Raw genomic sequence first — 23887 nt, 5'->3', positions numbered from 1 at the left:
TTCAGGAACGACAGGAGCCCAGAGGATGGGTAACCACAATGAAAACACAACTGCAAATGATGAAGCAATAGTTCAACTGTATTTGAAATTTGTGCACTGTATTGCCTTTACAATAACAACCAAAATTGTGTGTGCGCGCACAGATACCCAAAATAAAAAAGAAAAGAATGTTAGACCCGGGTCTTTTAAAGTGTCAATAGGATCCAGATCAGGCCTGTTTGGTGATCTGGTGAGTTATTGGTGTGAGTTCAGTCCACGATCGATGTATGGTTTGCACTGTTTTGTCCTACCACAGTTCAGGCAACCAGACTTCAAGATTCAATTCCAAATGGGCTGTGGCTCGCCATCCATTGCAATGGAAAATTATTCCTCTTCTGCGGATTTCCACAAAGTCTGTAATCCAATGTTCTCCAAGGAGTCTCGGCTCCTTTCTCCAACTCAAAAAACCTGACCTAAGAGTGAGGTCAGAATTACTTCAAATGAACACGGTTCACACTTAACTAACACTTCTGTTTAAAGTATAAATCATGAACAAAATGTGTTTCAATTTCTAATGTTGTACAACTAATCAAATTCTAAACGTTTTCATTACATGGCAATGTAGCTATCACCAATCATTAAAGCAATTCACACTGCTCATTAAAAGCAGCAAACTCAATATACTCTGCTCACGGTCAAGTAACAACAGTGATGAATAAAAGTAACACAATAAAACATTTCAATACAACAGATAGACATACTGTTTTTTCCTTAACCTAACAACAGCTAATAAGTTCTCAACTAACGCTTAACAACGGGAGTGAGCGTTTAGCACACTCGCTAGCTACTTGCATAGTACCGTCACCATTAGCGTTTGTTTTTTGAAGCGAACAACATTAACATTTCAGGATGCCGATCAGCGGCTATAACAGTTTCGTTACTCACCAGTGCAAAGCACTTCGTATTCATAAAACTAGCTTCGGCTATCCAAATCTGGCGGCTAATCAAGCAGACACCAACAGCTTCACTGTTTCAACAGCTACCACGTTTTCCCTACAGGTACTGCTATGGCGCGTGTGGTCTAAGCAGCCTTAGCAGCGCAACCAAACATGAAAAACAAGGCGGGACAAACAATCCCATTGGTTGGACTGCATTTGTATCCAGGTCAAAAAGTAACCTTTGAGAAACAAAATAAATAAATAAATAACACAAATAATGCAATTCCATACAAAATAATTTGGATTTTTTCTTTAGAGTCTCTCTCCAATCATGGGTGCTTTTAACTGAACAAAATAAAACACCTTTAATAATAATTACAATAAACAGTCTCTAATTCCATCTGTTTGCCACTGGGCTACACTAGCGAAGCTCCACATGCTATCCAGACCACCGACAGGTCCCGCATGCCACAGCCGCTCTATCACGTGATGCATACTGCTCCGACGTGCTAACGTTCTGAGGTGAGTTACGGCGTGTTGCAAGTTTTGTGAGGTGCTTTCGTGATATTTAATGGATCGGATTACATTTTTTATTTTTCTCCGATATCCGATCCAGTAATTTAGATCAGTATCGGACCGATACCGATACGTAATATCGGATCGGTCCATCTCTAATAATTACATGTGAGGATATGCTGCTGTTGTCATGATGAGTGTTACTGTATTATAATGTATAATGTATTATAATACTAATGTTTTAATGATGAATAAATAAATATAAATAGATGATTATACTGTTGTTACAGTGGAACTGTATCACTAATTACAGGAATGTAAAGAGCATTTTAGGGGCTTGCTTCCTCCAGAAGACACAGGTTCTTCCTGACAACTGAATGAAATCTCAGCTGTGATGGAGCTTTGTGTGTGTTTGCTGAGTGTGTGTGAGAGCTGCTGCTTGCAATAAACTGAAAGTGTTTGAGGAACAAAGAGAAACAAAGAAAATCAGCTGATGATCCAGTAAAGACTCTCTGAGCAAAGTGACTGAATGAAGCAGATTTTATTGAGGATTGACAGAAAAGTGCATCGAGCAGGAGACGATTCATGTGGAAGACCCGAATATAGAGAATCTGAACAGATCAAGTCCAACATGAAAGGATCCAAATGTTTCCACTCGGCCTGAGCCATCACAAATATCCAGCATGAACACATGAAGAAGCCGAGGCATCGTGTCAATGACATCCTCTGCACTCACTGAAAGACAACAACATGTTGGACTGTGTCTGGATCGTGTCAGTGACACGTTACTGTCCCACAACCAGTTTACTGAGTCAGCATGAGAGGAGAAGCAGGATAAAGCTCACACTGACATTAGAACAACGTGACAGAAACACATGTATTTGTGGAGATAGTGACGTCAGAGGAGCAGGGAGCTGTTCTCACACACTGTTGTACTGATCGTTAAACAGCAGGGGGCGCCCTCACTGCATTTACAGCACAGCTGGCAGCTCTGCTCTGCATAATAACTGACTGTGGAGTTTATGTAGTAATATTTGTCATGTGCATAAGTACAAATATCTGTGTGAAATACATGTATATTAATAATAAGCATTTTTTAACATGAGAATTGATATTTTTAACTGGATAAAATATGAAAGCATACATGATGTTCCCGTCTTAGAAGGAGGCCCTCATGTCCACATCAACAATCAACATCTGTGTACATCTGAACATGTAGCAGCATCAGTACCATCTGCCTGATGCTTCTTTACATGTTTCATGTATGCCAGAGGAAGAGTCTCCCAATGTTGGTGATGGTGTTCGTTTAAGCTTGCACTGCTTCTTTGGTTCCTCCATCCTCTCTCCTCATCTCCTCCAGTTTCTGGACCTTCTCCGTGTCTCCTTCCTCCTTCATCTTCTCAATCAGGAAGTCCAAGTGCACAACAGTAGATGCTGAATCAGCTTTCAGAGCGATTTCCTGCAGTCTGACAGCATGCTGGTAGGAGTCACTTAGCCACTTTTGCTTTTCTGCTGTCAACACTTTCATTTCCTTTTCAAGATTTTCCAAAAGACTCAATATTTTCTCAATTTCTATTTTCTTTCTGTGATTCGTCTGCTTCAGAGCTTCTCGGATCTGTCTGATTTCTGTCTGTTTCAGGTCAGCCAGCTCGATTCTGTCTTCCAGGTTTTGGATGCAGGCTTTCAGTCTTATTCGTTCATTTAACACTTCGGCTGTTTTCATCAGTTTCTGAGGATTCGATTTTCCCAACAAGTCTGTCAAATGATCCATGTTTGTCTGTGTAAGTTCCCATGAATTTCTAAAAATTGTGTTTTCCTCCATTCGCTCTTCAAGCTGGCAGTTATCAAACAGGAAGTGAACAGGCTGACTGTCCTCATTTTTGGCACATTTAATGTTTGCAGCTTCAAGAACTTGAAGAGGGTTTTTAGGCCTGCTTCCATCTGAGTGTGTGATCAGAGCTATGATGTTTTTCTCCAAGTTCTTTCCAAACAGAGACATCACTGAATCAAAGACGTACCTCAAGGGCTCAGTCAGTCGATTCACACTCGCCTTCATCACCAGACCCACTGCATGAACTTCATGGACCCCATCATCTGATTGAAACAGGTCCAATAATCTGTGACTGATGATGTCATCATGTTCAGTCCCTCTGGTGTCTCCATATCCAGGAGTATTGATGATGGTCAGAGAGTAGGGCAGAGTTTCATCTTCAAAACCAAAGATCTCGTACACCATCACATCTGATGTCTGACTTCTTCTCTCCTCCTCTGCGATCATAAACCAGACTTCATCCTCCCACTTCACTCCCATGGTGTAGTTGAGCAGAGCGTTGATCAGAGTAGATTTCCCTGCTCCTGTTTCTCCCACCAGTAAGATGGTTCTGTTCGGCTTGTTTGGACGTTTTTCTCCAACAGTCATTCTTGTCAGAGTTCCAGTCTTCTGTTTCTTTGCTCTCAGCTGGTAGACAGCAGGAGGTCCTGACCTGATGAGAAAACTGTCTGAGACGATGTCTTCATGTGGTGATGAGATCAAACTGATCCTGCACAGAAAAGCATAGAAAGTCTTCAGCAAACATGTAAACATTATGAACAGGTTCCTGTTTAACACTGAAACCTGAGCTGATCCTTTTCTGCTCAGGGTCAAAGGTCACATAAAATTAAACCTTTTTGTTTTTTCTTTTTTCCAATTAGATTCTTATTTTTGTCTGTCTGCTCTCCCAAAGCATTAGTGGTCACTCTGATTCTTTTTATTAGACTTTTATTTTCTCTCAACCTTTGATTGGATTGGCATGACATCATCTGGGTGAGCCATAGCTGCTGCTACCCTTCTCCCTCCGGTCCGTCACCTGCTGTGTCACCTATTGTGTCAGTGTCCGTCTCTCAACCCTTATATAGTCCCTGCGATGATGGGTTGGATGATAGGCACAGCTCTGTTTCCGGTGCACGTCTGGCTGACTTGGATGTCTATTTAGCACATCTGTCTGATCCTGCCAAATCTGATGTCCGAGAGCTCATTAACAATTACCCAACTCTTTTTGGTGATATCCCCACTCAAACGCACGTGCTAAGTCATGATATTGACGTGGGTGATCACAAGCCAATAAAGCAACATGCCTACAGAGTAAATCCCACTAAGCATGCCATAATGCAGCAAGAAGTCCAGTATCAGCTTGACCATGGTTTTGCCCTTCCCAGTAATAGTTCTTGGAGCTCACCATCATTGCTCATTCCAAAACCCGATCAAACCTCCCGTTTCTGTAACGATTACCGAAAGGTAAACGCTGCTACAAAACCAGACTCTTTTCCACTCCCACGCATGAATGACCTGGTCGATCGTGTGGGCTCTGCAAACTTTGTGACCAAACTCAACCTCCTAAAAGGATACTGGCAAGTCCCATTAACCAAACGCGCATCAGAAATCAGTGCCTTTGTTACACCCAACCACTTTTTGCAATACACCGTCATGCCGTTCGGGTTAAGAAATGCTCCCGCCACATTCCAACGACTGATGAACACTGTGTTACCTGGAGTCATAAACTGTGAAGTGTATCTGGATGATATAGTGGCCTATTCATCCACCTGGACTGAACACCTCAAAACTCTCAGTGAAATATTTGACCGTTTGCGTGATGCCTCTCTGACACTGAACTTGGCTAAGTGTGAGTTTGGAAAGGCTGTTGTAACCGACCTAGGGAAACAAGTAGGACAGGGTCAAGTCCTCCCTGTTGCTGTGAAAGTGCAGGCAATATTAAACTTCCCAGCTCCGCAGACACGTCGGGAGCTGCGGCGTTTTCTAGGCATGGCAAGTTATTATCGTGGGTTCTGCAAAAACTTCTCCGAGGTAGTAGCCACACTAACCAGTCTTGCCAGTCCAAAATCACCATTTGTGTGGTCAGAGACATGTCAGTTTGCTTTCGAAGCTGCCAAAGCTCTCCTTTGTAGTGCTCCTGTGTTGGCCGCCCCTGATTTCGCACGTCCGTTCAAGCTTGAGGTGGACGCCAGTGCTTTCGGGGCTGGTGCAGGAGGATGGAAATGGCATTGACATTCCAGTCTGTTTCTTTTCCAAAAAATTCCTAAAACACCAATTGCATTAAAGCACGATTGAAAAGGAAGCCTTAGCCTTATTGCTAGCCTTGCAGCACTTTGAAGTGTACCTTGGGTCCAGTCCTGTTCCAACTGTCGGGTTCTCTGACCACAACCCTCTCCAGTTCCTAACTCGGATGCAGAACAGCAACCAGCGCCTTATGCGCTGGTCCCTACTCCTCCAGGACTTCAACATTGAAATCCGGTACAAAAAGGGCTTAGAGAACGTCATGGCTGATGCCCTCTCTAGGTCTTGAATCAAACATTTCATTTGGGGTTAGATATTTGATTTTTGGGTGGGGGGAAGTGTTATGATCTAATGTTTTCAGTGTTTGCTTTATGTGTGAGTCCTCCCACCAGAGGATGGCTGTGGGTCTTTTCCCTTTCTCTCTTAGGAGGTGGACACCTTGGCGTGCCTGCTGAGTAGCTGGGTGGAGTCTCTTCCTGTCCTGGGATTGGATAATTGGCTAATCACCTCCAGTACTTAACTACCGGATGACAGCCACCTGGCCCCTTCTCTCCTAACCGCCACCATCCAACAAAGAACCTGTGTTTTGATTCGTTGCTGTGTAGAGTGTCTTTGCCAAACTGATCTGCAGGTATAACCTCGTGTCTGTGTGGCATTAGTACCTCAATTTTGTAAATAGCTGTAAATAGTTTTGTCAAGTAGCAATCGTGTATTTTGTTCACCTTGTATATATCCTTCACTGCAGCAGCCTAGTAGGCGTGAGAAGCCATTTTTGTTGATTAAGTTTTCTCCTGTTTTTCATGTAAAAAGTTAGGTAAGAGAATTGTCTTTTGTTTGGTTTTCATTTGTGTAGGAAAGCATAGGGACCATTAGGGAGTTTTGTTTGTTATTTTTGGCACTGCTCACTGCTGAAGCAAATAAATGGCTGATTAGCACTTTAAAAGATACGACTGTTTGTGTTCTTGCTTGGGTGGAGCGGGAGTGGGGCCAACTTCTTGTTGCGTTCAATACACGCCTAGACTAAGAACGTAACACTACAGTTTTAATTTCATTTTTATTGTCAGTATTAGAATATTGGGATGATTTAAAAATTTGATGTTAAAGTTAGAAAAAAGTGACACTTCATATCTATACTTATTTATTTTGTTTTTATTTATTTATATTTTACATTTGTTTTATTTTTATAGTTGGACTCTATATAAAATGATTTTAAATTTCTTTTCATTAACTAAAATAGTTAACAATAACCTCCAGCTGTAACCCTCTGTCTGTAGTGAAGGGGCTGGCCTCAGACTCAGCACTGCTCAGTCTGAGGCCATGATTTCCAGCTGGAAATGGTTGAAGTGCCCATCACAGTTTGGGGATGAGATGCTGGACTAAATAACTTTGCAGTTATTTATGTGTAAGAAATGTTTGGAATCATGTATGACTTTCGTTCCACTTCTCACGTGTGCACCACTTTGTGTTGGTCTCTCACGTGGAATTCCAATAAAATTGATTCATGTTTGTGGCTGTAATGTGACAAAATGTGGAAAAGTTCAAGGGGGCCGAATACTTTTGCAAGCCACTGTATATCTCGTCAACCAATCAGGCCATTGATCAATGGCCTTTGATCAGTGGTCATGAGAAATGCATATTAATGATCATAAGCTGACCTCCCAGCCCACTGTTCCTCCAGTGGGCTGGTTTCAGTCATTATGCAAATGTCCTGTTTATAAGATTGAAACCTGCAGTCAGCTGAGACTGAAGAAACCTGGATGAATGACGAAACGTTTCTCCCACTGAAAACACTACGTCCAGATGAACAGAATCAAACTTTGGGTAATAAATCCATGTTGGAATATCACTTTATCTTTGAATGTGGAGAAAAACTTTGTAGCTCTCATCACACACTCAGATGTAAGAAACCCTAAATATGCCCTTCAAGATCTTGAAGATTCAAAAATTAAATGTGTCAAAAATGAGAAGAATCAGTCTGTTCACTTCCTGTTCAATAACTCTCCAGCTTGAAGACGAGAAAGAAAAATACCTGAAACTAAATTTTGGAAGCTCAGAGAGTTCACAGCCTTCCTGAAGGAAACTACACCTCTAAAGCCAGAGGCAGCATTTAAAGTGTTAAAGGAAAGTATCAGACTGACAGCCTGCATCCAAAACCTGCAAGAAAGGATCAAATTCACTGAAGTGAAACAGAGAGAGATGAAACAGAGTCAGGAAGCTCTGGAGAAACATGACAACATGAATGAAGAGGTCACTCCATTTGTTGCTGAAGTTTTTAAACATAAAGAACCTATCAGAGATGCCTGGGCCGGGTTTGAAAGCAGCTGTCAGCTGTACAGTCTGTGAGGAGAACTGTCACTATCCTGGATGCACGGTGCCCTTAAATCACTGTGAGGTCTTTAGAGATGGTCTCTGCACGTCATGCACCAACAAGTGTCCTGCATCAGTGCATGTGAAAGGAAAGTGGAGATATGTGACCAGGATAAGGAGCGGTCAGGAGAACGAACCACCAACAAAAGAGAAGGATGTTCATTTACTTGGAAAGGAAATGAAACTGCTGACAGCAGAGAAGTCCCAGTTTCTGGATGAGTCCTACCAGCATGTAGTCAGACTGGAGCAGATCGCTCTGAAAGCTGATTCAGCATCCACTACTGTCCACTTGGACTTCCTGATTGAGAAGATGGAGGAGAAAGGAAACACAGAGAAGGTCCAGAAACTGGAGGAGATGAGATGGAGAGAGGATAGAGGAATCAGAGCACCTCTGAGGTATGTCAAACTGACACTCACAGAACAGTGACTGTAAGAGAGAGAGGTTCAAAGGATTGCAGAAGTTCACCCTTGGAAATTTCAGCAGCAGCACCAAGGGCAAACTGTCCTTGTTGCACTTGGATTTGACTCTATTCCTCCTCCTCACCATGATGATTATCATCATTATTATCATCATCATCGTAATTGATGTGTTGGATTATAATTCTGAGAAGTATTTGGACGTCCAAAAGTATCCTCGGGCAAGATGCTGAACCCCAGGTTGCTCTCCGATGTTACAATCAGAGTGAGCACTTAGGTAACAAAAACAACAAAGTGCTTGTATAAATGGGTGAAAGAGGAAAGTTGTATGAAGCAGCCTAAGCAGAGAAGCCCAGACCTCCCTCTCCCCAGCCACCTCTTCTAGCTTGTCCGGAGGAACACCAAGGCGTTCCCAGGCCAGCCGAGAGATATAATCTCTCCAGCGTGTCCTGGGTCTGCCCGGGGCCTCCTCCCGGTGGGACACCTCACCCAGGAGGCCTCCAGGAGGCATCCTTATCAGATGCCCGAAAAACACAAAAAAAAGGCTCCTTTCAATGTGGAGCAGCAGCGGCTCTACTCTGAGCCCCTCCCGGATGGCCGAACTTCTCACCCTATCTCTAAGGGAGAGGCCAGCCACCCTTCGGAGGAAGCTCATTTCCGCCGCTTGTATCCTTGATCTCGTTCTTTCAGTCACTACCCACAGCTCGTGACCATAGGTGAGGGTAGGGACTTAGATTGAACAGTAAATTGAGAGCTTCGCTTTTACGCTCAGCTCTTCACCACGATGGACCGAAAGCCCTCTGCCACTTGGCTGCACCTAGAAATCCACCTAGACTAAACTATTCTTGATTTTTACTGAACAAACAAAAGTTCATGTACAAAAAGGGGTGTCGACTTGGAGACACTGACTGATTTTGATTGAGTGACCTCACCGTGTTTCAAGGAGAACCCAAATCTGGACCAAGCCATGAAAACATTCAGATCATACCTTTGTTCTTTCCCATCTCTGAAGTTTATATCATAGAGCGTGCTGACTTCTTCTCTGACTGCTGTCTCCAGCTCGGCCAGGGTCTCCTGAATCATAAACTGGTCACTGGTTACAGTCACAGCAGACCAGTCCTGCAGCTGGGGCTTATTGTAGGTAAGAGGGAGGACGTTCTCCAGGAAGCTGAAGGGGTCTCTGATGAGCGAAGCTTCATGAAACTGCAGCTTCTTCTTCTTCATGTGTGTAATCTCTGCCTGCAGCTCATCAATAAAGCTTTCTGCCTCTGTCTCATTTATTTTCTGCTCCGTCTCGATCGCCTCAGACAGTCTGGTGAACTCTGTCTTTATGTGCTGCACCAAAGCGGTCATCACCTTCCTGCTGTACGATAACGCCTCCTCAGCTTTACTTCTGCTGATCTTCACTGACTGTTGAAGCTCCTGGATTTTCTGCTCACGCTCCTGGATCATCTGATCCATGCTGTTATTTTCTAATCTCAGCTGGGATTTCCTCATCTCAGCCTCGTCCTCCAGACTCACTGTTTCATGTGTTTTATGGTCACTGCATTTACAGGACTGACACAGAAACATTTGATCCAGTCTGCAGATCAGCTCCAAAGGCTCACCGTGATCCCGACATATTCTGCTCTCCAGGTCCTGAACTGGATCAATCAGCTTGTGTTTCTTCAAAGCTGAAATCCTCTGATGAGGCTCCAGATGTGTTTGACAGTAGGACACTAAACACATTAAACAGGACTTCTGGGCGCTGACCTTTGACCCTGCACAGATGCTGCAGAGCACGTCTTCATGTCCTGCTTGTTCAGATGAACTCAACAACATTTCTTGAGCAGATTTTTTAACCTTTTCTGCCATTTCATCAATGACAGGGTTAACCCGAAGCAACGGCCTGGTGTAAAACGTCTCTTTGCACAGTGGACATTGGAGTACAGACAGGGTGCTCCAGTACTCTGTGATACAGTTCATACAGAAGTTGTGTCCACAGGGAATCGACACAGGTTTAGTGAACACACTCAGACAGACGGGACAAAGAAGACTGTCCTCAGACACCAGAGCCGACGCCGCAGCCATGACTGCAACATACAAGCAGAGCTAATATTAGCACAGTGTAAAGTTACTATAATCCTCATTTATCATTATCAGAGTTCAATATACAAAAAAGCAACAGTGATACTGAAAAAATGCGACTGTACCTTCTGTATGAAGACTTCACCAAGACTGAGCGGTCAGAAACAGGCTCTTCTTCTTTTTAGTTTCTACTGACACACTGACCACATCATCGCCAAGCACTTCCTCGTTTGAGTAGAACAAATGAACTCTTTAGAAAACAGACCATGAAGCCCTCACAGGTTAAACAGGTTCACTGGGAAGCTGATCGGCATGACAACTACAGCTTGAATATTCATGAACATTTAAGAACAAATGCTTAACACGAGCTTTTCTCACATGCTTAAGAGGAAAGTAGAAACTGAAAGCCACAAAAAGAAACTACACTGGCAACTCCTGCGTTAGCCTTTAGAGCTGTGTCTGCATTAATTAGTCACATGAAAAATAATTAAGAGAAAGATTAAGACGTCAGACTGATGGAAAATCTGAGCAAATAAAAGCATCTGCATCAGAAATCAGAGTCGTGGTGATATTCTAACATGAATCCACACCGTCCAGGGGCTGTCAGTGAAAATGAACGTCCCTCAGAGTGAAGGACAGTGTCCAAGAAATAAAAACGTTGTTTGCTCTTTAGGACAAAAATGCAGACTGAAACGTTCCTAAAGAAGTCTGATGAATAACTGGAGCAAACTGGAGTCCAAATTTGTTTGTCTTAGAAAAGTTCCAGTATATTTGAGTTGAACCTGTCCGAGAGTGTCACATGCAGAGTCCTGACGGAGAAGCAGGGTGTGATGATTTGGGACTGCAGGAGTCTGGGAGATGGAACCATGCATTCCTGCAGAGAACCCAAAAACATGTGACAGGATGAATCTCAGTCTGCAGAGGACTAAGGCTAACTAGACTCTAAATGAGGAAACACTGTAACTGTTCAGTTTACATGACATGTGATTAAGAAGCCCCTTTTGAACGTGGTCGGGTTGCTGAACTGTCACCGATGGCTGACAGGAGACTTGACTGAACGCGGTGATCACAGGACAAAACAACTTAAAGCTTTTACACAGATCACATCTGACACAAAGTGAGCTGCTACACAAACATACTAGGTTGGCTACAGGGACAGTTTCTCCTGCAGGCTGGACTCATGTGGACCACACATACCTGGACTTTGGTTCTGTGTGTCTGTAACGTTTGTAAAGACTAATGATGGAGCTGAACTGATAGAAACAGAAAGCCCTGCATCAGTGCGTCTGTGTAAATGCCATTCTCTATATGAAGCTATGAATGAAAATGAAATGGATTCAAGTATAGTGATGCATTACACAGAACACTGACATACTGTCACTGACTGCAGGGCCCTAATGCACAGGTTTATTTCCAACGGTAAGGACAACAAGTGCAGATATCCAAACAGCATATGTCATTATAAACAAGCTTCAGCACACTACAGGGACAACATCTTCACACTCAGGTGTTTTCAGTCCCACTGCAACACTGCAGCCATGCAGTCTACCTGTAGAAACATAGCAGAGAGAATGGTCACAAGTCAGGACTGCAACATTTCATTATTCTACCATCCACTGTAAGTGCTGTTATTATTGCCATTTAAGTGGTAGAGCTTAGTAACCACACAAAGTGGCAGAGCACATATATTACCGCGCATAACAGCTGCCAACACTCTGCTGACTCGGTGACTTCAGAGTTTCAAACCTCCTTTGGCATCAACAGATCACCAGAAACATGCCAGCAGGAGCTTCATGGTTCCCATGGATGAGCAGGTCCTGCAGGTGCACTGATCGCTGGCCCAGCACGCTCGTCTACTCAGCCTGAAAGGTTCCAGAGCAGATTGCCACGTCAGCAACAACACCAGATATGATCATCAAGAAGCTTTACTGATGCAATGCTGACTAAACATGAAAAAGCACAAACAAAGCGACTACAGTGAAGTCAGTGAACACAAGTATAGTGTAATATCTACACTGTCCACTTAGCCAAGAGGCAGACTCAGGATTTCCACCTTAAAGCCCAGGCCTGCACTTTGAACTGCTGGCACACTGAGTCCCACGAACCTGAAGTTCATTACTGGTTTCTATGCAGGTAGATCCCAGAGCCATTATATGCTTCATAAAAGCCTTTTAAAAGTCTGTATATGAGCTGACAGAGAGCCGGCGTATGCACTCAGACTGCACTCAGACTGCACAGCTGGTTCATAACACTGTCGGGTAAGCACACGCTGAACATCACAGTGATAAGTGAACGTTATCCCAGTACATCTGTGTGTTTGTGGGTGTGCTGAGCACCAGCTTACAGCCATCTTCAGGCCTGGTGGGTGTGTCACACCTGCCAAGGAGATTCACTTCCACCTGGAGCTGATCAGCCTCGTCGGGGAGCTACTTAACAGTGTGGCTGAGCGCTCCTCGACGCTGGACCGTTCCCATCAGTTTCTCAGCATCTGTTTGAAGTTGGAGGTGCTCACGGCTGCCTTCGTGTGTTTCTGAGGAGGATCTGCAGAAACGAGGTTGTACACAGGGAACAGAGGCACGGAGCACGGGCGCGAGGACATGAAACGGGAGATGGGAGCGCGCAGGGATTTATTGTTTACCTTTTATTTTACTTTACTGTAAATAAAGACACCTTTTCATCGCAAGAGTCCTGCATTGTGGGTCCTGCTTCCCCACATCCCCAGACTGTGACAGTTTGGGATTATTGTCCTACTGAAAAACAAAGCCAGACTCTTTCCAGCCTGAGCATGGCTTTAAGCAGCACTTATGAGTGAAGCTGGAGAGCTGGTGACACAGTGTGAGTCCCTCTGAGGCAGCGTTTCAGTGTCACCTTCTCTGTTCAAACGTGCAGTGAAATCACAGCCTGAATGTAAAAACAAAGAGCTGCCCTCTGCTTCTTCCTCAGCTACAAACACAGAGACAGGAAACGTCCCTCTGCTGAGCTCCTGCTGATCAAACTCCACATGTGTGAGAGTTTTCCAGCATTTCCATCAGCATCACAACTTTACACCATAAAACGCAACAGCAGCTTGTTTGTTGCTCTGAAAATGAAAGCTGTGAATGTGAGCCCACATCCACCCTGAGCCTCCACGTTCTCATTTCTGTTAGCTGCCTCAGAATTGGAGCCACTCTGACTCAACGTGTCCTCAGCCACAAACACCAATCCTGTGGTGTTTCATGCCTACTGCAGCTCTCACCCTTCACATGAAGACTTTGGAGATAAAGGGGACGTTCCACTGGAGACTATTATCCTGTTATTGGACAAATGCAAACATGCATGCAAACTGCACAGAGACCAGGTGGTGGATCCAGACTCAGACCTTCTAGCTGTCAACAACTGCAACACTGTGCTGCCCTGTTAACCAGGTCCTGTGGACAAATATCATGAAGTGTATTTGTTAAAAGATGGATGTGGTCGAAAAATGGAAGCCAATGTGGAAGTGCCTTTAACCTGCAATCTTTCTACCGGCCAGCAGGGGGCAGCTCTGAGAGCTGCAATGAGCCTTTCCCGATGAGTCTCACAAAGCCGTACAGCCTCGTCTTACTTTGCTCCTCAGTCACTGAATAAGACAGCTCACACAAACACTTCTGTAACTGCTCCTCAGAAACTTTTGTTGTTTCCATGTTATGTTTGATTTCGGGTTCACTTTGGATTCCTTTGTTTTTAAAACCACCACAGCCTGTCTGAGTGTCAGTGCTGACCACGTCAGCCTGGGGTCACTTATGAAGGCAGTGTTGACCTGACTCACATCTTCTCTGTCACAGGAATTATCAGCTGCTCTTTCACTCGTTGCGGTCTTTAAATGAGACTCCTGTCAAAGAGCAGCATAAACACAGGGATAAATCCTGAGCGTGTGATGAGCTGCTGTATGGACTGTACTCACAGTGAGGCTGGAGCCCTGTGAGGTCACTGTGAATGACCGCCCAGAAGCCCAAAGCACTGGGATAATGGGCAAACACAGTGTGACAGTAGCAGCTAAGCTAGGTTAAATAAAAAGAGTCACATGTTGCTTAAATTAAAGCATCAGTTTTTTCTTCCTTCAGCAGCGATGTCCAACTCTTTCAATCTTGGCTCATGTCTCCATGGTTACCATTACAAAACTAACCCAACGGCCAATCAAAACTGATGACGACTGATGACATCATCTAGTCAGAATAAACAAAGCTCAGTCATCAGCATGTCTCTGCAGTGGTTCCAGTGTCTCCTGTGTGTCTTTGCTTCATGCTTCAGTTCTTCACATTCAGTCAGTTCAAAGTGGTGCAAACGGCAGTAGAGACATGAGAGATGTTGTTGGCAAGAGAAAATCTCCTTCACATCCCAACACGTCCCAAGTGTAACCGAGGCCTGCCGATCCACAAAGACAGCAAACCAAGGTCAGAGCTTACGTCCACCTACCAGCCAGCTTCAGCCTTACTGGGACGAGGCAGACCAGTCGATATTAGCGTTCCCCAGTGTGCATGCATCACATTTACAAAGGCCAATAAATGAAGATTTAAAGTAAAGTGGAGACAGCAGAAAGTCTCAACCATCACATGGGTTTGACACCATGTTTATTCACCAGTGGGCACTTTGCAACTTCCTGTTATCAGCAAGTGTTTGTCACGAAGCCAACGACTCGTGCAGAAATCCACGATTTGTTGGGACGATCAAACAAGTATCAGCTGGGCTCCATCAATCTATTAAATCACTACAGTAACCTGTCAGTTATTTCTGACAGCAGCAGCAAAGCATGCCTGCATGTCTCGCTGCTGCACTGATTAATGGACAGCTCGCCGCTGCTGTCAGCAAGAATATACACAGAGCTCCATCGAGCTGTGGCTCGAGGCCGTCCCCACCACAGGAAGACTGTTTCCAATAAACTGGAGGCATTTAGGTGGAGCATCAGAATCCCGTCAAATGAAAGAGGTGGGACTTGTTCCCAGAGCTGGATGCTGTGTAACCTCCTCACAACACAAGCTGCACAGCAAAGGACACAAAAACCTCCTGTTGACTAAACTAAACCCCCCCAACAGCAAAGACAGCTGCTGTGCATGAACGTGTGCACATTGGTGAAAGCTGCTACAGCGCAGCACTGTCAGCACTGCAGGAAAGGTCCTCTCTATTTTCAACAGAACTGCACATCACAGGTAAAGTAATGTGTTCATGGAGACGCCATGTTGGATAGCTCATCTCCAGCCTGTCGAACCATTACTTGAAAACACGGAAAGCCAAATATTCCTGGACGTGTTGTTGGAACATGTTACAAGGTGCTGCAGCCGAGTAAAAGCAACAAAGACATCTTCAACCTCGGACTGAGAGCAGAAATGTGACAGTTTCCAGAAACATCTTCAAACTGGCCTCACAAAGACACGAGTGCACACAGACTGGGATCATCTCCATGTTCGACTCCATGTTAAACCAGCTTCATTGATCCAGACACCACAGCGGCTGTCACGTCCTCCCTGGTCCCACAGGCTGCACACAAGAGGCTCACCTCTGCTACCTGCTGCTCCACTCCCCTCAGGGTTTTGGCCACGCCTCCCATTGGTCAGCAGGTGAAGGTGAAGCCTGGGACATGGAAGCGTTTACAGCAGAGCTTCATGGGCCTGACAGCGTCCAACAGCAGACTGAGGAGAGAAAGGAGACAGAGTTCAAACATGCTAAAGTTTCTCAGCTCATCTAAACAGGTTCTTTTGTTTTAAACTCAAAATGAAAGGAGTGAGCACATGTTCTCCCTGAGGAAGAACTCAAAGCTGAGGAAGATGAGGATCTCCACCCACTCACAGCCCCTCTCCTGACCTCCTCCCAACAAACTGACCATTTGAACTGAACCTTTAACACTTGTTGTCAGTTCTTGTGTCAGTCAGCACATCTCAGCTGTTTCTCCTGTGCTTCTGAATGTCTCCCTGTGATTGGCCGTTCACAGAGACATGTCTGACTACATGAATCAGCTCCACGTGTACGTCTCAGGTCTTTGCTGGATTCGTCTTCCCCTTTCTTAAACTCATGCCTTTCCCGTACTGTTCTGTACAGCAGTGATGAGCACAGTGTGGAGCTTAAAGTGATCGTGGGCAGCTCGAGTGTTGTTATAGAGGGGTCAAACCTGTGGTTGCTTCATCAGTGTGGACATTTAAAGATGGATGCAGACTGCATGGAAGTATGATGTTTGACTGCTTTTCTAAACATCATATGAAGTAAAACATTTACACACACATGAAACATGAACACTGTGACATCAGCAGCTGCAGCAGTGCATGAATAAACAGACTGCACAACAACTCTCCTCATTCCCAGCTGTGCCTGCTCGAGCCAAATGTCCAGCTCCAAATTCTCCTGACCTCCTGTGGAGTTTGTGTGGATGACCTGGAGCAGGGTCCAGAGTCCAGGTGCAGGAGGCAGTGCTGGGTCAGCCACTGTGACAAAGGGCCCCTCCTCCACTGTGGGAGTCATCCAGGGGCTCCAGGACAGATCCACAGTGGGACCAGGGCTGATACTGTAGTCACAGCAGGGACCTGCAATCAGCTTATTTCAGGACACGTCACTGCAAACATCTGCTCACCTCCACAGCTGTGTGTTGGGTTGAAATACAACACATGCAAACACATGTATGACTGTGTGACACAGACTGTGCAACAGTAGCAGGTAGTGCACTACATTTCCCTGCAGGCTTTGCATGCACAGAGCAGCAGTGTGTGTGCTGCTGTCCTCAGTGTGTCTAACACCAGCATTTAAATAACTACTAACATTTCTCATCACTTAGAACCAAAGACAGAGCAAGTTCCATCCAACTCTTCCCCTTCCTGCTGTTCATGTAACAGGAGGTGAACACGCTGGGATTAAAGGTTCATCTCATCAGTAACAAAGCAAACATGCCTGTGATGTGAGTTTCTGCTGTTTCCACAGTTACAGCTGGTACCTCAGTGCAGCCCTCACTGCTACAATACAACACCATCACATAGACCAATCCTATTCAAATGGCGGCCCGCGGGCCAAATGCGGCCCAGAAGCAACCCGCGAGTGGCCCTGCCTGTGGTCCTGGCAGAAACACAGAGAAAACGCAAAAAAGTAGTTAATTTAAAAAAAAAATTAAAAATTCCTACAGCGTAGTGTAGACTGTGAATGCAACACTCCTAGTAGCCTAGCAATATTTAACCCACAATGCACCGTGATGTAAACATATTAAACAATCATCGTAACATATGATGCGACAACAGCATGTCTTTCTCACTCCAAAAGCGCAAAATTGACAATGAAAACAGTCAGTTTAACCCTGCCCGGACTGACAAATACTTGTTCATTTTACCGAGTTCAATAATCTTACAACCGGAGTTGTACTACCATGAACTGTCATTATCATGTCATTACCATGAACTGTCATTATCAGAACTGATAATGACAGAACTGTCATTATCAGTTCTGATAATGACAGTTCTGTCATTATCAGTTCTGATAATGACAGTTCTGTCATTATCAGAACTGATAATGACAGAACTGTCATTATCAGTTTTTTGGATGGGAAATTGCTCGGCTTGCTACCGTTAGAGGGACACACAGCTGGTGAAATGATGTTTGAGAAGATTTCAGCTCTTTTTGAGGAAAATGGTCTGGATATGAAGCGTGTCTGTATACTTGTGACCGATGGGGCTCCATCCATGGCAGGAAAAGTGAGTGGTCAGCGAAATATTTATTTTAATTTGAAAGGGAATTATCAAAATGTTTTTTTGTTAATATTATTGTTTCAAATGTGCAAAAAATAGTTTAGTTATAGCTCCCTTTTTTTTAAATGGACCTCTTGGTGTGCATTTGTGAGAGGTCACCAGATTTACAGGGGAATAGGAATAAAAAAATTACTTGTTTTTCAATACAGTTGTGTGGGTTTGAAATTGATCATGATCTGCTGCTTACTGGCTTCAAAAAATATATCTGGCCCAGATAAATTCCTCGGTTTGAAAATCTGGCCCAACTAACTTCGTAGTTGAATAGCCATGACATAGAGTCTCCACTGTGACAGCAGCAAAGACTGTTTGAGGCTAACTGACCGTTACAGTCGGCTGTTACAAAGTAGCAAAGCTCATTCAGTTACTCTGAACGAATAAACAGTTTTTGTAATCATTGCAAAATCGGTTTTAAACTAAATGTAATGAAAAATAACCTGTTCCGTTTAACTTCTAACACCATTAGACTGTTTTAGCCTGTTGGCTGACTAATATGAAAACAGATGAATGTATGAATGTTATGTTACAGTAACAACGATCTGCAGCAGCCTGTAAAACAGGAGGAGGAGTTACTGGAGGTGTCATCAGGTTAGGCTGAGACGTCTCAAACTTACAGTGCTGTGCTTCGTTATTGATCACAGGGCAGTCCAACCAAAAGGCTTCACATGGCTTTAATACTTTAAATTGTTTTCTATTCTCATCGTCATCACATTTAGTCTGCAAATTCACAATTTGTCTTAAATCCTAGTCTGACTTTCTGAGCCTCCACAGGTGAGTGGGAGTGTCCTGGGAGCTTCTGAATCACTGGAATCGATCCACATACACTGTGATCACAGCGTGTGGTCAGGTGGGGAAACTCTTATTACACTTAAACTCAGCTGCGTGGTTTAACGTTACAGCTCTCGTCATCTGTCTGACTGTATTCGCTCATCGATCCTCTGTAAACTCCAATGTTTAAGCTTCTCTCAAAAACAAATGAATAAAATCTGACTGCAACACATTTACAGATGTACGAGAAATAACACTGACATTAAACTCAAACAAGAGTCCTTCTGTTTCAGCATCAGCTGGATTCAACACTATTATAATGCATTCATCCATTCACTGTCACAGTTCCTGAAGTGCATCGTGTGCACAAAGCAGACAAAAGATCCTGCAGTGGTTTTAAGGCCAGCACAGGTCAGAGAGTGCAGACTGTTATTAGCATCGCAGCAGATTCAAACATTCGGGGCAGGGGTCACATAAAATAGTCAACGTTAGTGCATTCAAGCAGCTCTCCGACCCGCCGCAGAAGGACGAGCACTTCCAAATAGCCTCTCTATTAGAGGTGGGAATCACCATACATCCCACGATACGATATTATCACAATACTTAACGCACGATACGATATTATTGCAATTTTTAAAAATATTTTGCGATATTCAGATTCTGTCCATAAAGGTAAACTTTATCAATATTCATTTTCTCTAATATCAAAGTCTCGCACTCAGTCTTTCTCTCATTTCAGTTTTATTGTTGACAAACTGAACGGTTTGTATTACAGTCTAGTCCAACTTAACTGAAACCATCTGGTACAATTATAGCTATTCTGAACTATGCAATATGAAAACTATGCAGCCCCTTCAGCAACTGAAGAATTTGAAAGTAAATTAAAACAAAATATAATTTTACATTAAATAAAAAAGTTTTAAACTTAATTAAAATAAAACATGTCTTAAATTAAAATAAGTAAACTGTCATGTTTATTGCTGCCAAAAAACAATTAAACACATTTGGACAGTGTCAGGATTCTTGCTCAGAAAAAGGATCAACATAAGATAAGATAAGATAACCTTTATTAGTCCCACACGTGGGAAATTAGTTTTGTCACAGCAGGAAGTGGACAGTGCAAAAGTTATGAGGCAAAAATTAGAATACAATAAGAATAAATACAGTACACAGCTGTACAGAATAGAATAAAATAAAATACTATATACAGTAGAATAAAATAAAATAAATATACAATAAGATAAAAATAGAATACAAATACAAATACTATATACAACTGAGTAAAAATACAACGATGACAGAAAGGATTATTGCACTTAGTATTATTGCATATGTATGGATGTGTGTGCTTGATCAGTTAAAGTCTTTGTTGTGGAGTCTGACAGCAGTGGGGAGGAAAGACCTGTGAAATCTCTCCGTCCCACACCGTGGGTGCCGCAGTCTCCCACTGAAGGAGCTGCTCAGTGCTGTCACAGTCTGCTGCATGGGGTGGGAGATGTTGTCCATCAGGGATGACAGCTTAGCCGCCGTTCTCCTGTCACTCACCACCTCCACTGGGTCCAGAGGGCATCCTAGAACAGAGCTGGCCCTTCGGATCACCCTGTTCAGTCTCTTCCTGTCCCCAGCAGAGATGCTGCCGCCCCAGCAGACCACGCCATAAAAGATAGCAGAAGCCACAACAGAGTCATAGAAGGTCTTCAGGAGTGGGCCCTCCACTCCAAACGACCTGAGTCTCCGCAGCAGGTACAGCCTGCTCTGCCCTTTCCTGTAGAGGGCGTCTGAGTTATGAGTCCAGTCCAGTCTATTGTTCAGATGAACACCAAGGTACCTGTAGCTGTCCACAGCCTCAATGTCCATACCCTGGATGTTCAGTGGTTGCAGTGGAGAATGCTTGTGCCTGCGGAAGTCTACCACCAGCTCCTTGGTTTTACTGGCATTGATCTGGAGGTAGTTCAGCTGGCACCAGTCCACAAAGTCTTGGGTCAGACCTCTGTACTCCTTGTCGTCCCCATCAGTGATGAGGCCGACTATTGCAGAGTCATCAGAGAACTTCTGCAGGAAGCACTGGGTGGAATTGTGGGAGAAGTCTGCAGTGTAGATGGTGAAGAGGAACGGAGCCAGAACCGTTCCCTGTGGGGCCCCCGTACTGCAGACGACCCTGTCCGACACACAGCCCTGAGTCCTCACATACTGTGGTCGGTCGGTGAGGTAGTCCAGGATCCAGGTAGTGAGGTGATGGTCCACTCCTGAGTTCTCCAGCTTGTCCTTCAGAACCGAGGGAAGAATAGTGTTGAAGGCACTGGAGAAATCAAAGAACATGATTCTCACAGTGCTTCCAGCGGTCTCCAGGTGAGCGAGGGAACGATGTAGGAGGTGAATGACGGCATCATCCGCTCCAATGCCAGGCTGGTAGGCAAACTGAAGTGGGTCCAGTGATGAGCTTATTAGGCGCTGAAGCTGAGCCAGGACCAACCGCTCCAGGGTCTTCATCAGGTGGGATGTCAGAGCCACCGGCCTGTAGCTGTTGAGGTCCTTGGGGCGTGAAGTCTTTGGCACTGGTACAACACAGGAGGTTTTCCAGAGCTGTGGGACTCTTCCCAACCTCAGGCTCAGGTTGAAGATGTGCTCCATCACACCACACAGTTGGTCTGCGCAGGACCTGACGACCCTCGAGCTGATGCCATCTGGACCCGCTGCCTTCTTGGCTTTAACCCTCCTCAGTTCCCTCCTAACCTGGGTGGTTGAGAGAGACAGGCTGGAGCCTTGTGTTGAGTGTGTATTGGATGCTGTTGTTGGGGGTGGGGGGGAGTGAGCAGGGTGAATAGAGGAGGTGTGAAGTGTCTGAGGTGGAACAGCAGCAGTGGGGGTGGGTGAGTCTGCAGCCGATGTTGGAGACTGCCTCATGGCTGAGTCAAATCTGTTGAAGAAATGATTCAGTTCATTTGCCCACCTCACATCCCTCCCAGGCAGAGAGTTCTGCTGTTTGTGGCCCGAGATGGTGCTGAGGCCTCTCCAGACTTCACCAACGTTGTTTTGCTGAAGCTGGTTCTCCATCTTCTGCCTGTAGCTCTCCTTCCCTTTCCCATTCAACATGCTCTGAAGTCAGAGCACAAAAACCTTTTTGTAACAAAATATCGATTTCTGCTGTCCCTGTATCGATACATTATTAGCAAACAAAATATCACGATGCTACACAGTATCGATTTTTTCCCCCACCCCTACTCTCTATCCTATGGCTGGGATTTTACCACAGGTACACACAGCTGTGTTAACGGGTGCAGACGAACAATGCAACTGAACTTAATAACAAAGTTCAAATGACACAATTGTTCTTTTCTTAGTGCAACACAGAATGACTGATGTCTTATATTGTTAAGCCTGTACATACTTATAGTTATAGAATATTCACAACATACTTCATACCGTGTACATTATAACATACCATAATAGACCCATTTCTGTAATATACTCACATATCTATATTATTGCTAATATATATTGTAATATATCTATATCACTAAAGAACTTCTGGATGGATGCAAACTGCATTTCGTTGCCCTGTACCTGTGCATGTGCAATGACAATAAAGTTGAATTCTATTCTATTCTATTCTATATCAGGTTGGAAAATGTTGAATCAAAGGTTTAAATGACCTCCAGAAAAGTTAGACAGTGTTGAAAGTCCCTGAACACAGACCTGAGAGGGTGAAACAGCCAAGGAGAGCTACTGTCTGAGGTCAAAGGTCAGACTGTAAGAGAGTCGTCAGGTTCATATAGCTCCATAACCCAAAGCTGCCCCTCCTCACATGGAGACATGGTGATGTATCTTCATCATCCTCTGTATCCACTGACCCTCTGTGCACAGGTACAAACTTTCAGCCTCTCTGCTACACCTGAGCTCATGTTCTCATTTCTCATTGGTCCGTCCAAACATTAGAAATAACCAGTAAAAACAGTGTTCACTGTTTCTACTCCAACATGTCCTAAACTGGACCTCAGGTCCTGTCAGGCTAGTCCTTACAGCAGTGTGTGACCTTTAACCTTATTCATTCATCATAAATGTCTTTAATGACACCTTTAGTCCTTCACAGCCTCCACAGAGTGCTGTTGCAGTTATTAAACCCTTCTTTAAGCCTTTTCTACACCATTAAATAAACCCACCATATTATACTGGTCTGTGACGTCACTCAGCAGTGAATCCTTTAAACCTCTGCATCGCTGGCTAACAGGACCAGTTTACCGAGAGCGCCCTCTAGTGGCCAAACCTAGCTGTTACACTTGGCAGCGGTCGGCAGCTTTGTGCTCCGTGAAATAACAAAGTGACATTTCCACGACAAACTTTCACAGCAGCCTCATCGACCAGCTGCTAACGAAACGTTTGTGACTCACAGTTAAACTTCAACAGTCTTTTTACCTGTTTACTAACCAATCAGCTCCCTGCGCATTCAAACTCCCGCTGCTGCTGCTGCTGTGCGCTTTACGGCACCTGGTTTACGGCACTGTGTCGTTCTGTACCTTTCAAAGTAAAAGCATCAGGTCGGTCCAAGCTGCAGCAGAATAATAACCACTTATGAACCAATTTACCAAAAATGAATGATGTCATTTACAACACTGAGTTTGGACTTGAACGGTGTTTTCAGTGTTTTTGCCTCCAGTTGAAGAGTAACGCTGTCAATGATGGCAGAAAGGCACGAAAGCAGAGAGGAAACAAACTCAGCACAGACCAGGCTCAGGGAGGGGCGGGGCCATCTGCTGTGGACGAGAGACAGGTTAATAACAGATATGATTCAATGCAGAGAGGGTTTTTTTGTTTGTTTGTTTGTTTGTTTGTTTGTTTGTTTGTTTTTTATGCAGGGAGGTCTAGTGAGTGAGAACGGTGACTGAAAAGGAAAAACTCAATGCATCATGGGAATCCCCCAGCAGCCTACAGCTATTACAGCACAGCTAAGGGAGGATGGAAGTCTATTCTTAAAGGTCGAGATAGTGTCTGTCTCCTGAAAACTGATGGTTTGTGTATATATTTATGCTTATATTCATATTCTCGTATTCCCC

The 23887-nt window shown here is 44.3% G+C and overlaps 1 protein-coding gene and 1 long non-coding RNA gene across 3 annotated transcripts; both read right to left on the bottom strand.

Moving 5' to 3' along the window:
• Positions 1 to 1955: 1955 nt before the first annotated feature.
• On the bottom strand, positions 1956 to 10551 carry LOC309703506 (uncharacterized protein). Its single transcript, XM_082528392.1, has 3 exons — positions 10461 to 10551; positions 9257 to 10340; positions 1956 to 3973 (listed from the first exon to the last, which is right to left on the bottom strand). The coding sequence occupies exons 2-3, from the start codon at positions 10336 to 10338 to the stop codon at positions 2740 to 2742; spliced, it is 2316 nt and encodes a 771-aa protein (XP_082384518.1). The 5' UTR covers positions 10339 to 10340; positions 10461 to 10551; the 3' UTR covers positions 1956 to 2739.
• A 1144-nt stretch (positions 10552 to 11695) lies between these two features.
• LOC309703724 lies at positions 11696 to 23677 on the bottom strand. 2 transcript variants are annotated; one of them, XR_014275988.1, is made up of 4 exons: positions 23250 to 23677; positions 15848 to 15980; positions 12028 to 12197; positions 11696 to 11884 (listed from the first exon to the last, which is right to left on the bottom strand). It is a non-coding gene; the product is annotated as an uncharacterized lncRNA (long non-coding RNA). The 2 variants fall into 2 exon arrangements; XR_014275989.1 differs by lacking the exon at positions 15848 to 15980 and having other exon boundaries at positions 11697 to 11884.
• Positions 23678 to 23887: the final 210 nt, after the last annotated feature.

The sequence above is a fragment of the Aulonocara stuartgranti genome (genome assembly GCF_965226115.1).
Source record: "Aulonocara stuartgranti genome assembly, chromosome: 3".
Lineage (NCBI taxonomy): Eukaryota > Metazoa > Chordata > Actinopteri > Cichliformes > Cichlidae > Aulonocara > Aulonocara stuartgranti.
Note: the sequence above shows the minus strand (reverse complement) of the source record. Positions and strands in the feature narration are given on the sequence as shown.